A 15,652-nucleotide genomic window follows, 5' to 3' on the forward strand; every position below is an offset into this window, starting at 1 on the left:
ATAATACAGTTCAAGGTGAAAGCAAATCTTACTTCTCAAATAGAACAAAGTAACTTAGGCACTGACTGTATAACTATAAATTAAAAAAGGAAATCTTAAATGTAGCACATTGAACCTTCATAATGCACATTTAAAAAACACTCATGTAAAGCCAATTCCATTATAAGCATCTTCTCTAAACATGGTAATTACTGTCTCCAAGGGTAAGTTACATGAATAGTAAATTAACTAGGGTCAATTTAAATTTTGCTATGTAAAGCAAAGATTTTTATCCTTATTAAGGCAATTTAATAATATTTCTGGGTGTCTTTGTTAAATACTGATTGACAATGAAATTGAAGCATAAAATCTTATTTATTATTATGCTACCTTGTAAATTTACCAAATTCCAAATCATCTCACAATATTGTACAGTAAATTGGATTAAAATTAGCTTCAAATACTTTCCATCACATCTTTTACATTAAACATCTTGCAAAAAAAACAACCCCACAATGTCTATGTAATCAATTTACAGTGATTATCAAAAAACTAGCAAGAAATTAAATCAAGTTGGTTAACGTGGTTCCCCCCCACCTCAAACAATAAAATACTAGCACCATCTCAAATATAATGATTTAAAACTCCATGTTGGCTCTGTCTCTTATTTTAATAACTAAACAGAAATTATTTTCCCAAGCACAACTGTTACTATGCATAATAGTTCTTATAAGCAACATTTTTTTTCTTGCATTTTGTTTCAACAAGAAAAATATGAAGTTTAAAAAAAATAGGGGTACTGGAAATAAAGCCAGAGTCGATTAGCAGTGAGTCCCAACAGAAGCAAAGGTGGACATTTCACGACGGATGGTACTGAAAGGGGAGAGTTCAAGCTCTGTGGTGTATTCATTGTCATTGTCATCACTTGTTACTGTTGAAGATTTCTGGATGCATTCATCACAGCAACAACAACAACATTCCATAAAGGCCCGACTGAATGGTTTGCAAAGACAGAAAAGAAGGACTGGGGTCACACAGGACTTAAAGAACAAAAGGAACTGGCTAATGAGATGAAGGAGATCCATAGTCTGCCGAGAGACCCCTGTAGACATGTAGGCAGTCACAATGTTGCAGATGTTTTCAGGGATGATGCAAAACCCATATAAAATGGTCAAAGCCACCACCGTGCAATTCATCTGACTTTCCAGCTGAATTTGTCGCTTGTTCCCTCTTGTGCAAGCCTTCTCTGCTTGTCTGATTTTCCTTGCTGTTACTAGAGAACAGGTAATTGTGAAAAGAGTAGGCAAACAAAAGTAGCAGCCAAAGTACCACCAGAGTCTAGCACCATCATATGTGAGAGCTAATACATAAATGGTATCAGGTAATTCAGTAGAGATCTTTACCACACACCGTTCCCCAGGTGGGCTGCCACTAAACGCAGAGTCTTCCTTTGTCAATTGACGTAGAACGACTTCTGGAAGTGCCAACAGCAGAGCACCAACCCATATAACAGCCAGTTTGGCAGTTGTTGAGGTGCAGTTTTCAATCATCTCATAATACATCTGTACATTAGTGGCAGCACGAAATCGGTCTATGCAGAGGGCGCATAGTGTGAATGTAGTGACACCAAGAGAAGCTACCTGTATGGGAGAAAAGTGAACACGTTTTAACATGGATGCTGTCTGAAATATATTTTAAAAATAAAGGAGATGAGTACAGGTTAGATCCCAAGATGTTTACGTATTATCTTGTATACAGCACCATCTCAATAAAATTCATTAATAAAATGTCTGTTTAGTTGAGTATTTTCCCTGTTTAAAAATCCTTCTTCTCATATATCAGGTGGAGATAGTTTCAATTCACTTCATTCCAATTCAGATAAAATGAGTGCTATTTAAAAACACTAAGACCATTAAAATGCAAGAGCCATAATTTAATGTGCTATGCTATGTTTACCTGGAAAGACATTCTGTCCTTTCTGAATTTACACTGTTGCAGTCAATAGGCCAGATTTTCAATGGTATTTAGGAGCCCAAAGATGCACCTAGATGCCTAGTGGAATTTTCAAAAGCAGGGGAGGAACCTAACTCCTTTGAAATCAATGAGATTTAGGCACCTAATGTGTTTTGGCACATCTGACATATCTCACTGGGGGTGGGATTCACGAGGCTGATTTAGGCCCCTAACTGCCCTTTTGAGTGCCACTAGTATTCACAAAACCCTGGCTCGGCTGCCTCCTAACACTGTAGGCACCTAAAGTCCCTAGGGGCCAGGTCCACAAAGGGATTCAGGCACCTATCTGCCATTTTTAGGCACCTAATTCTAAAATTTTGATCCTCAAACGCCCCACTCATCTACTGCTGATTGCTGCAAGTGCATGGTGCTTCCATCCAGCTCACAGCGTGGGGGATCCTCAAACTAGGTGTTGTCCTGCCTGTGGAGCTTTGTCCAGAAGGTTTTCTCAGAGGCCACCCAACAGATCAAGCCATATACAAAACACCACTGTCAGAGGAGAAGGCAGCAGTGCGCCCCCCGCCCATTCCAACCTTTGGATCAATGGCTCAGGCACTCACGCTGGAGACCCCAGTTCACTTCCCCTCTCTACCTGAGGTAGAGCAGGGACCATGGAATATTCGGGGCCAGGGGTGTCTCTCAATCTCTTCTAATGAAGCCATTCCACTTTGGGTAAATAATTAAACATTCACTGAGCCAGAAGAAAAAAAAAATGAGGCTGACTGTATGGTCTAGTGATTAGGGCGCTCCTCTGGGATATGGGAGACCCAAGACCCTGCTCCAATGACCTCTGAATTATTTGAACCAACAGCATGTACTTACTTAAAGCAGGCAAAGATGGGATTTGAACCTCAGTCTCTCACAGCCTGGATGAGTGCTTGAACCACAGGGCAATTAGATATAAGAGTAGCAGGGGACAGTAGTAGCACCATCACCAGCTTTTTCTTGAGAAATAACTGACCTGGCTTAGGCACCTAGAAAGTTCATGGCTGTGAATCTTCAACAGAGAGAGGAGCCTCTCTCCACCCCTGGCTTAGGCACCTAACTCTCTCTATGAGGGAGAGGTGCTCCATCTTTCCTACTGATGAGTCTAGGCAGCTCTCGGCTGAGTATGCTGGCTTCTGTTAATCCCTTTTAAAGGCGCCCAATGCACTTTAGGGGGAGCCTCGATGCCTAACTTGGGGTTGTGAATGCCACTTGGTGGCAGGGCACTTAAAATATTCAGTCTAAATCCCCCTTTGAATCCCACCCTAGATGCTTAGTTACATATTTAGGCATGTAAATATCTCTGAAAATCTGACCCAAAGAGATTTAAGATGAAATCCTGGCCCTGCTGAAATCAATGGCAAAACTCACTTGGATTGCAGTGGCGCCAGTATTTCATCCTTTATCTTGAATATTACAATTAGATCACAGGAAAATGTAGGCTGAATATCATCTCTTAGTAGCACAGCTTATTGCTCTGTAGGATACAGGTCAAGAAAAAGTAGTAGATGCCCCACTGTTTAAGCAATTTATAACTGGACTAGACAAAGCTTTCAATAACACATTGTTAGGAACAAAGTTGCATTACCAGATCAATGGACAGAATGACCCACCACATTGTGTCTAGCACTAATATGTGTCATTCCATTTGTAAGTAAGGATCTTGTACTGGCACAAAAGATAATTCCCTATCATTTTATACGGTTTATATTTCATTTTCTAAAAACCTATTTGTGAGAAGACCACATAAATTTTTGGCCCAATCCAGCTTCCAATAAATTCAACTTCAATTCAAATTCAAAAGCAAAACTCCTGGTCACTTCAGTTGGAGAAAGATTAAATCCTTGATTTTTGTTGTGGTGCACTCTAACTCATTTACTCTCATGGTTTCATAAATTGCTACTGTGCCTAAAATGTGCTGGTGCGAAAGAGCAGTGAAGGAATGAGAGGAATTGTTAAACGATTTTCTGTTCATTTAGAAGAGCGCTTACTTTTATAATGGATTAGCCACATGTCTGTTATTAACTGGTAAAAATTATGGCGATATTGGGCAGCTGTCTGTAATTTTTCCTTACCCAAATTCAATGTACAGTGAGAGAATTAAGATTCTATAATGGTACATTTCAAAATGCATTCTGATTTCCATCATAATTTTGAAATATTCTTGTTTATGTATATTCCATAAAAAGTTCTGCAAAGATAGATAGTGCAATTATACACAATTAAATAAATGTATCATTCATGCTGGCCTTCAGCATTTAATGGCCATATCTGATTGCTAAAATTCAATATCACTGCAAAATATTAGGCGCTTGGGATTAAAACTGTTAGGCATTGCCTTAGTTGGGTAATTCTTTGAGGCAGCTTCCTGAGAGAGGGAATGAGTAAAATGCAATCTCTTATTAATTAACCTGCAATGGGAGGAATAATTAAGGATGACAAAGCAGCACTGTAAACATTTTTAATTGGGGAATTTATTAATTTAGAGAATTAAACTGTCTGACAAGGCTCAAAGAAAGCTTGGTAACACTGGTAAAAAAAACAAAAATAACTAAAGAAAAATCAGAGTGATAGGAAAACCTTTAGTGAGCATTAAAAAGGAGCAATGACTAAATGAACTAATAAAAAGAGTTTTCATACATCAGGGTTGAGAAGTCAGATTGGCAAAGTTACTACTTCTGATTTTTGTCTCTGAAACATTTAGATGTGTTGTGTATTCTATGAGCCTCCCACAGTGACATCAACACCTTTAACCACCTTATCTTCCAACATAATATCAAATGGGTTAATAAACAGCTCTTAGCCTCCTGCCAAAGTCTACATAAGCAGAGAAGGGAATGCTCCTGAGTCTTAAAATGGTGAGGGATCTGCAAAAACCAGTACAGGGAAAGAAACGCTGCCTTTTTTAAATGTCTATTCTAATCGAGTAACACAAGAACCTCCTTTTAGTGGTCTCAAAGAACCTCTCTTCAGTGTTTTGTCATGGCTAAAGCATTAGATGCCACAGTTGTTAGAGCTGGACTAACAAAAGGAGTCATGTCTACCACGAACAAATGTAACCTGTCATATTAACTTACTGATGACTTAGAAGTTTAAGACAGTGAAACAGGGCAAGAGGAAACAAGTAGGAACAGGAGAAGTCAGCTTTGAAAATGCAACTATTTGATTTACTGATGAAACATGCTAAATAATGCTAGCATTTGTCTAACCCATGCCAGACAAGTAGTTTCCTATCTTGCACAGATTAATGAATATAATGATTCCATGGGAGAGGGGGGGAAGCAATATGCAGTGGAACACTCTAATCTAAATCCTTTCCAGCTCTTCCAGAATAGATATGAATAGGGATTCACTCTAACTCCCTTGCTTCCAGGCACTGTAACAAATCTGGGGTCTGATTGTTCCCCCTGCTGGATATGAGTAATGCCCACTGACATCAATGGGCGTTGATCACAGCCTGTGTGTGAGAGAATTCGGCCCCAAGGCATTCGATCTACTTTGTTATAAACAGTTTTACTGTATGTGCATGCCTCGGACCTCCATATTAACAAACTGCATATTAAGCTTCAAAAATATGTTACAGTAGTGCTATGAATAAGTTAAACCGACAAAACCAGAGAAATGGGTAGCTATGAATGAAGCTCTAACTTTAACCCATGGTGTTATGCCTAAATAATTGCAGAACTCAGATAACTCACTCTAAACGGATCTCCAATCAAGAAGTACAACATAGTGGGCTAAGAACAGAGGGCCAGATCCTCAAATGGTATAAATCTGTGTTGCTCCATTGGCTTTCATGAAGCTACACTGATTTACTCCAGCTGAGAATCTGGCCCAGTGTTTCAGTCTTTACTCCAAAAACCTAATTCATCACCGCTTTATTCTAATTTCCACTGAGTGGTTCAAATTTAAAACTGGAGCAACTCAGTGGTGAATCAGCCCCACTATGCCTTTGATTTTATAGGATTAATTTACACTTTTAAATTAGCCAGACTTTCCTCACTTAGGGCTTGTCTTCACTATCACGCTATGTAGATCTAAGGTATGTTATGTTACAAAAGTAATGTAACTTAAGTCGATGTACCTTAGGTCGACTAGCTGTGGTGTCCACACTACAGGAGACGGTCTCCCATCGACATAGCTTCTGCCCCTCATTTAGGTGGATTACAGATGTCGATGGGAGAGCGCTCTCCCATCAACTGAGCAAGTCTTCACCAGACCCACTAAATCGATGTTGCTGCATTGATGGCAGCAATGCCAAGTTAGCACGGTAGTAAAGAAAAGCCCTTAGTCTTCTCATTTAGTTCCACATGGATCTCTTACCTCACAGGGCTTTTTCTTCAGTCTGTAAGACATTTATAAAACACCAGCAGGCAAAACCTATGTTTCTCTTATTAGATCAGAACTGAAAGTTCCACATTTCCAACTGAATGAAAACAAATCTGATCTGCTAAGGGGAAAATAAACTCCCCCAACTGTCTTGTTCAGTAAAACCTTAATTAGGGAAGAGGAAAAAATCATGAATTTCCCCTCCTCAACAACAAAACGCACCCAGAAAATACTTTATCATGAAAATCCTTCAATGAGTTATTTTTAATGTAGTTGTTCCTTGAAAAAATATTTATAATATATTGCATACATGTAAGATGTAGATCGAAACAGGATTGAATTGGGCACCAGGGTAGTCCTTCAGCATCGGCATAACCCCTTGGATCATTAACTTCCTAACCATTAGCTGATTGTGTCAAAGCCCATTTGGAGGACTTTGAGTCACTGAACAATTACACTAAATTCATGAAAACATTCATTGGATGAGTAAACCACCTTAATTACATCCGTTCTCTTCTGCCCTTCTGTCCTACTCTACCAGTCCCCTTTCATTCATTTCAACAATTAACTGAATGTTCCAAAGCTTTCATCAGTCTGTCCTACTTCGATTTCTGGCCGCCCTCCCACAGCATTCAATCCTCGCCTACAGAACTCTGGAGGTGGAATCCTCAGCTGATCATGGGAGCAGTGCAGATTAATTGGAGTGGGGGAAAGGCAACAGAAGTAAAACTGGCAGAGACAGGATTAAGGAAGAATTCTAAAGATCTATCTGGGAATTTGTAAAGTTGAAGAAAACAAAATAAAAATGTAGATTAGGTCATGAGATCACAACCTGTGGGCATGACCTTTCTTTATGGCTACATAGGAAGGGGATCCTGAAACTTTTTTCTGTTGTGACATGGGCTCACTGTACAGAAAATATTGAGAACCACTGGATGAACTGATTCTGTACCCAGAATGAGGCCCCTTTAGCCCCTCCCTGCCCATTCCTGTTATATCTATAAAGAAACTATGGAGTTTTTTTCCAAGAATTTACAGTCTGGTCTCTTATTTTGACTGCTGTATATGAACACCAACTCCACATACTTAAGGTATTTTAATGCAACACACCATGGTGAGCCCTAAATACTTGTCATTTTTGCCTAAAAAAAACAAATACAGTTAGCTCAGTATCTGGAATACGTTCTTCTACTGTACTTCCTTATACTCTGAATACTGCAGAATAGTAGGTTACCTAAGATAAATGGCATATTTGTTCATTATTAAATGATTGTGTTGAATGAAGAAAAAAGAATTATAGCAGTCACAATGAAACAACAAAAATACAGAAAAAAAATATAAATCTCTATTCCTCATATGATAAAATGATACTTAACATTTTTCTCTGCTTTATGTTTTAAGATATGCAAAAGAGCACCACTGTATGTGGTCCAAATTGAAATAATTCCATGGCTAGGATTGACTAGAAACACAATACTCATCTGATATTAGCAATCAGCATTGATATGTTAAAGGAAGTGGCATGTCAAGTTCAGGATCAGAAAAACCCTGTGATAATCATGAAAGTTGGTATCATGGACATGTTCCATAGATGTATGTAATGTGGCTGCTCCTCTGTGGTTGTAACGCAGTGCATTAGTATCATGGTGCTACCTGGCACGCGTGCTCTGCATTTGCTATCCTTTCATATGTCCTGGTGGTGCTGGTATTCTGTGCTGATTTCAGATGACTGTTCTTGAATTATGCTGGAAGGGATAGTTAACCCTAGTGTCATGACACTGGGACCAGTCACTAGTGCACCAACACTTCATCAAGAGCAGTGAGGAATCTGATGCCCTTTCAGACTAAATGGTTTTAATTGTTTCTTTAAAAAAAAAAATTATTACTTTTGTTAATTTTTAATAGATTCCATTTTTGGTTCACTTTCTTCTTTGCAATCTAGCAATAAACATAAGTAAACAAAACTTACACTTTTAATAATGGAAACAGCAGCTTTCTTAAATGAGGATCAGATTCTACACCATTCTATACGAGGTGCTCATGCCCTGATTCTTAGCACTAGCACCATGACACTATTGTTAAACAATCCCCTTCCTACTTAACAGGAGCAACTTTGTCACAAACCACTCAGTTTATGTGTAGAAAAGAGAGGACAGCCCAATGCCAAGACAACATTCAGTGGTGCCATGACAAAGCTGCCATTTCTTTCCACACTTGTGTAACAAATATTGCTGACCCAAAACCCAGTCTGACACAAATGAATTTCCATGCTGAAATACTGCATGCAAAGTTAAAGCCAAAAGCAAATTTTTATGGACAGTTTATAAACCCCCTGAAGACGGAGGCCTGTAGAGGAAAGAAACACTGACAGTACACCAAATACAGCAGTGCTAGTGGCTGCTGTCATTGTGCAGCTATAAAATAAAAGGGTAGCAATTTATTAAAATCTTACTTTAAAAATTATGTTTCTTTGTTAAATGCAGAAGATGTTATGCCTTTTACAAGTCCTTGCCCTGGAAAGCTCAAAATATTTAATGTATTTGTTTTATTAATGCAGAATGTATCAAAAGGGGTTGCATCAACAGCCTTGAAGCAGGTAGAGAATGGCCAACTTTCCCATAAACGTGCCTCAAATTTGCCATGAAGAGACCAACTCTGGGGGAAGGAGGTGGGGAGTAGTTAGTTTTCCAGGCCAAATCAATCCTTACACTTGCCACTAAGAATGATAATTGTGGTGGCTTTAGTGAGCTGCAAGTTGCTCACCAGAAACTGGACTAATGCCACAAATTCATGACATACAGGTCAATGAACAAGGCATCAGAAAGAAGACATTGACTTTTATTCACTACCAGCCAGAGCTGGATTCAAATCAGCACCCTAAGGGCGATATGTTCTACAGCCTTTCTCAATCCCTGAGAAATTTAGTCCCTCAATATGTAAACTTTTTCATTCTATTCTAAAGAATGTTATATCTATTTTCAACTACCTTAATCAAACCAGCCGCATTTCTGTCCTAACCTCTACCAGCAGGACACACACAACTAGAGAGAGGTTCCCATTAAAGTCTGAGTAAAATACTAGAAGTTGGAGGCAGCTTCTAACTGTGGTTGACACAACCCCTCTGTCTCCTTAAGCAAGTAACTGTGGCCTTAAACAAGTTACTTAACCTGTCTGCTTCCAATTTTCCAACTATAAAAATCCCACTTCACAGCAGCGCTGTGACTTGTATTTAATTAATGTTTGTGAAACACTTTTAAGAAGAAGTGCTAGTATCATTAACATTGCTGGTCACCATACCTTTTTCTATTAAAGCCTAATTATGATATAAACAAAAACCAAACCACCGAGTGTATAATGTTCCACTGTATGGAGGGGAATGGAAAGATCATCTTTTTTCACTCTCTGAGTTTTCTGCTAATTCTTCTCTTATAGAGGTGAGGTTCACCCCAGCATGACAAGACTGAGGATCCCAATACCCACAAGGGGAGGATCTACCAAGGCCAATTGCCTTTATAGCTGCTTGACCCCCCACACCTTCTGGCTCTGACCTGTGTGCTGCTCCTAAAAAAAATTACATTACTCAAGCCAAAATTTTCAAACCTGAAAACCTGGATGCTGAAAGTTGGGCTCTTAAATCCATATTTAGACATGTAAATAAAAGTGACAAGATCTTCAGAGGTGCTGAGTGGAAGGGTACAAAGTGGCATGTTTCTGCATCCTCTGCATCCTAGCTTCCTGCATGCATCCTGCATTCTAGCTTCTGGATCCTTCTGCATCCTAGCTTCTGCATCCTCCCAAGCTGTGATTCTCAGAGGCTCTCTTGCCTCTCCTTAGGCATGTGTATTGGAGCCTTTATTATTCAGTCCAGTTTATTTCTCCAGACGGTGTTCAATATTCTATTGATGAATTTATCAGTAATGTAGTTCAGAAGACAGCTACAAGTGACCCAAATGTGGCAGATTTGCGGTGCAGAAATGCATGCTTGCTTATGGTTTGCCACAAGAGATCTTTATTAAATGTGGAAAGTTCACTTTAAATTAGATGCTATTAAGACGGCCAACCTTTTAGACACACTGCTGGAAACTCAGACAGAAAAAAAAATCTTGAAATGAATCTATTTTCACAGAAGTGTACACAATTTTATAATTGCTTGTATGTGCTTGTTAAAAATTTTCTGCACAATTAACATCCATTAGGCAGCACTAATAGATAGCAATTAGCCATAAATTGTTAAACTAAGAATATTCAATACAGTTCATTTGTGTTAGTTAAGACTTTTAAATACAGTACAGAGCAAGGTTGAGTCATGTTACAGTTACATAACTTGCTCTGGTGAACCAGACATTCTCAACTGAGCAACTAGTTTTATGCACCTTTGAAACTACAGGTGGGATTTTCAAAAGTACATATGTGACATAGAAGCACACATCCTAAGTCGCTGAAACACTTTTCAAAATCCCCACCATACAACTAAGCTAACTTCAAAAAAAAAATTAGCACTCTTAAAATGCTATATAGTTAATTGTTTAAATGTGTACAAAACTAGTTGCTCCTTATGGATTTCTGGAAAATTATATTTATCCCTTACCTATTGAAATCATTAACAGCTACATTAAAACAGTTTCTTATAATCTTTCTCTAGTTTATCAAGTATGCAGATCTTTTGCAAGCCCAAACTTTTTGATAATGCAAGCAATTAATTTTCAAGAAAGATGTGGCGATCCTGTGTAATTGTCAAATAATACAGGATGTAAAAGCCATTTTAAATCATCAACATCTAAAAGGAATCAGCTTTCAATGCTAACAGAAGGTATTTCCTATTTTGTATGAAAATGCCACATAGGAAAATTAGAAAGTATGAAATAATATGATAGGAAAGTCTTGGAATATTTTAAATATAGTAGATATTAATTTCATTGAAATGGATGCTACTTATTCATTTAGTGTATTAGTTACTGGCAAATTGGCCATAACATTGCATTTTGTGACTTTAAAAGTCCATCATTATTTTCATTATTAGCCATCCATTCTCAACAAATTATATTTGGTTATGAATAACAAATTTGCTTGATTTTTTTCTAGTTCATAAATTAGGCAATATTAAGTATATTCTAAGTTTTCTATACTATGGAAACTGTCAACTGCTGAACTCCACTTAAATTTGATGAATCAAAATGTAAGCACAGCCCTCAGTGCTTAAACTGTGCTTAATATAAAGAAGTGATGACAGCTATTTTAGTAGCTCCTAGTGGCTAACCCTAACCTAATATTTAAAATATACCACCATTTATTTACTTATATTTTATTCAGTGTTCCTAAATGCTGTAGAAATTGACACTATAAATATTAATAAAAGAAAAATATTTTCCTGCGTGCTAGGGACTAGCTGATCAACAGTTGTTTTTTGCTCACCTCCCCCATACCTTTAGTAAATGAATAATGTTATATGTAGTGTCAAAGGCACACAGCATAGCTTGCCAGAATTATGGGCTATATACTACCAACAAGCTTCAGTGTTTTACTTCCAGTAAATAAATAAAGTGGATAACCTGAACGGTAGCAGGACTCTAGCCAGCTGGTTGAAAGCTTGGTTGTCAGAGTGTCTGAACAGTTGCCAAGAAGCTGGGATTTAAATGGACCCAGGGTCATTTTTTAAGAAAAACCAAATAAATAATTGTGGGATTGAGAAGGATAAGTTAATCGTGCATATATCATATTCATGGTTCTTTGATTATAACGGCACCTCCCTCCCCCCAGGATCAGCTTTACAAGAAAGACAATTGATTTTTAAAAAGATTCGTTCCCTTTAGGACCCGAAGAAGCACAATAAAAGTTTAGTAAAATCAGCGGGAGTGAGACCAATATCTTTTATCAGATTGTACAACTGTGTGAGAAATATCCAAGTATTAGTAGCTCTGTAAACCTGCCAATATGTTCCTTGGTTTCTTATGTAATTGTGGGTGGGGCAAATAAATTAATTTTCCATTCTTTAAAAAAAGAGTTTAGGGAATGGAAGGAAATAAATTCTTCATTTGCGCAAGCACTTTTGGCAGTAAAATAAGCTGAATCTGGCTGTAACAAATGTGCACAACATCCACACTTAATATAATTTTAAAAAATTGTGGATGGAAAAATGACTGAAATGGAAAAGTTAATGTCAGAAGACTAGCGATCTGACTGTTCCAATCAGGGCATATTGCCTCTTCACACCCGATGGACAATGACTCTAGTCAGTAGCTGTCAACATACCATACCAGTAATACACAGCCAGTCCTAGTTAGGGGGAAAAATATGGACCCACAAACTATACTTTTCTTCTCACTTTGCTACCAGAGGCCTCCTCTTTCTGCAGACATGGTTGCTGCGGATGGGGTTAGGATCCCTGTGTCTAAAAGTTTGCCAGACAGTGTAAGTCCGTAAGGTACTTTGGGATGAAAAGCCCTGTATAAATGTAAGCTATTAATATTACCAACCGCTGTAATTACCTCGATGTATGGAACGATTTTGCAGGAGAAATCTGCCAGCAGCCACTTTTTGGTGAGCTCCTGGAAGATCACCAGGGGCAGGCAGAAGAAGATGATGAGGAAGTCCCAGAAGGCCAGGTTGGCCAGCAGGGAGTTGGAGATGCTCCTCATGTAGTAGTTGTGGCACACGATGCACATCACTGCCATGTTGCCCATGATCCCGATGCCGAAGATCACCACCGACAGGCACATGACCGCATAGGCGCCGTACGACTCCTCGGTCAGCGGGTAGAAGGGGTTCTTGAGCCGGGCCCGGCGGCTTGTCCCGTTGCTGCGGGGTCCCGCGCCCCTCTCTAGCCCATCGCGGGAGGAGCCATTCAAAGGCAGCAACTGAGGGGCATACTGCTCCTCGCCATCGGCCCTGGCTGCAGGTGCCGGGCTGCCCACGGAGCCGTTGAAAGGCTTTGCCAGGTTGCTATTCTTAGGGCTCCTGGTTTTTCCTCCCTTGCCCCTGCCCGGCAGCTCGCTGGCTCCCCTCTTGCTCCTGGCATGCCGCCTGGGGCTGCGCCTTGCAGGGCTTCTCCCTTCCTCCCCGTGCGCTGCAAGCCCCTGGAGGGCAGAGCATCCTCCCGTCCCCATGGCGACGTGAGGGTCCGTATTCACCTGCCCTTCGCCAGGGTCCTGCCACGGGGTACCCGGCTGCCCGCCCGACTCCGCGGCAGGAAAGCCGCTGCTCCTCACGCCGAAGCGAAGGGCGGCTTCAGCAGCAAACTCCCTCGCCCGATGCATCGGAGCAGCCTCTTCCCCCGCTGCATGGGGTGCCGTTGCTCCGGATCCGCTGGCAGGCGCTTTCCGCCAGGATCCTCGGGCAAGGTTTGCTAAACCGAATCCACTGACGGCCCGGCTGCTCTCCTGTTGGGGGGGCAGCACTTGCTGGAGCAGCCCAGGGGCTGCCTGGCGCCGGGTTGGACGGTGAGCACCTTCTCTCCCACGCTCCGCTCGCCCCTCCAGGCCGTCTCGGGCTAACGGTGCCTGGGGGCCGGCCACCTGGGCGAAGGGCGTCAGAGCCCCCTGCAAAACCAAGGCGAACGCGAAGAGCGCATGGTGGGGCTGCATGGCGGTGAGGGGTTCGCACTCCGCGGCTCTCCCTTTACAAGCAGCTGCTGCCCAAGCTGGTGGTGTTGGGACTCAGACACATGTCGCTGCTGCTGCTGCTGCTGACAAACAGACACAGCCCGGCTCCAGCTGCACGGGGAAATCTGGGAGGAGGCGGAGGATGGGTATCAATAATGGACACTGTTGATCTCTTGCCCCTTCCAAGTTCGAGTCATTTCCGCAGCACATATATCGAAGGGAGAGCGAGCGAGACCAGGGAACAAACGAAGGGGAAATAAACCACACGCCGAGGAGGGGTGTTGTCCCCCGCCAGCCTGTCGGGACAAACCTTGCGAAGTTGCATCAACGTCCCCGAATTAGCGCCGCAAGTGCAAACCCGAGCGGAACCCCCCATCCAGCGCTCCGCCCTTCCCAGTGACTGTTGCCTTCATGGAAACAGTTGCCGCGGGTCTTGCGCTGCCTATTTACATCTTCTTGACGTTGTCTTCATCCCGGCGGCTCGCCTCTACTGCATGGGGAGATCTCCGCGAAATACAACCCCCTCCTCCCCCGCCCGACAACGGCAACGCTAATTCCTCCTCTTCTCCGGCGCCTTGGAGTAAACAGGTTGCTGCCTGCCGCCCCGGGTGCTTAAGAGCTTTGCAAAACTCTTGCCGGGATTAGCGATCGCGTCGGATCAGGGCTGGCACGGCTGGGTGAAATTAGATCACGAAATGAGCCGCAGCCAACTCGCTCCTCGCGCCTGTTGCAAGTTCAGAGGGGAGCAGCCTCGGGAGTCCCCGCTAGCCACGCGCTGCTTCTCCTCTCCCCAGCAAGACGGGCAGGAAGATAGCGGCGTCGGCAGCAGCAGCCGGCCGGCGCGGTGGGGAAAAGCGAGCTAGGAGCGCGGCGTTGCATGGCCGGGGTTGGGGGGGGGGGGGGGAAGGAAGAGGAGACGGGCTGCCTGCGAGCGGCGGCTCAGCTACCGCTGCGTGGATCTGGGTGGCGCCTCGCCTCGCTCCCTCCCCTCCGGCGCGAGCCGTTCGGAGCCGGCTTCACCTGGCGGCTCACGCCTCACTGCACCCTCTCGCGCCGCCCGCCCTCGCTCCCCGCTTTGTAGCGGCTTCCACTTGGAGGAGGGAGGGAGGGGGTCCGCAGTGCGCAAGCGCCACGCCAGCGGGGGGCCCCCGGCACAGCGGCTCTTCCCCGCCGCGACCTGCTGGCTGCTGCCCCAGATCCGAGCCGCGGCCGCAGCGGGGCGTCGGAGCCGCCGCCGGCTGGCAGTGGCGGGGCCGAGAGAGGTGGCGGGGCTGCTCGCTCGCGCTGCGCCTGTGTGTGCCCAGGAGCTCGGTCCCCCCCTTCCCAGGGCAAGAGGCTGCTCCCCGCCCCCCCCATCCTTCCCAAGGCAAGAGGCTGCTCCCCTGCCCCCTCCCCCCATCCTAGGTAAGCCTGGCTAAGATCCGTGCGGGAGCTGCCCGCACTTGGCAGGCGCAAACACAGCGCAGCCCCGGGGGCTCGCTTCCTTGCTGCTGCCCCACTGCCCCCCTCCGCGTGTTCCTGCCGTGATCCTCCAGCCCCGCGCTCTGCCATTCAGTGTTACCATCTCCATCCCATTGGAGAGGGGAGCTGTCCTGCCGTCCAAGGGCAAGGATGGCTGCCTTTGTTGTTGTGGTCCCTCACCCATCCTCTGGCTCCATTGCCCTTAGAGTGTTTGTGTCCCAAGGGAAGGCTGTTGGACCTGCAGCCCTTGGACAAGTTAGGGCCTCCCTTCCCAGACTGGCATGGGT

The 15,652-nt window shown here is 43.1% G+C and overlaps 1 protein-coding gene across 1 annotated transcript; it reads right to left on the bottom strand.

The window, feature by feature from the left end:
• Positions 1 to 335: 335 nt before the first annotated feature.
• On the bottom strand, positions 336 to 14,937 carry GPR37 (G protein-coupled receptor 37). Its single transcript, XM_067564315.1, has 2 exons — positions 12,792 to 14,937; positions 336 to 1,619 (listed from the first exon to the last, which is right to left on the bottom strand). Exons 1-2 carry the CDS (start codon positions 13,884 to 13,886, stop codon positions 801 to 803), a joined length of 1,914 nt encoding a protein of 637 aa, XP_067420416.1. The 5' UTR covers positions 13,887 to 14,937; the 3' UTR covers positions 336 to 800.
• Between the last annotated feature and the right edge of the window lie 715 nt (positions 14,938 to 15,652).

Source organism: Emydura macquarii, unplaced genomic scaffold (assembly GCF_026122565.2).
Source record: "Emydura macquarii macquarii isolate MOO-44397 ecotype Brisbane River unplaced genomic scaffold, CSIRO-AGI_Emac_v2 contig_2636, whole genome shotgun sequence".
NCBI classification, from domain to species: domain Eukaryota; kingdom Metazoa; phylum Chordata; order Testudines; family Chelidae; genus Emydura; species Emydura macquarii.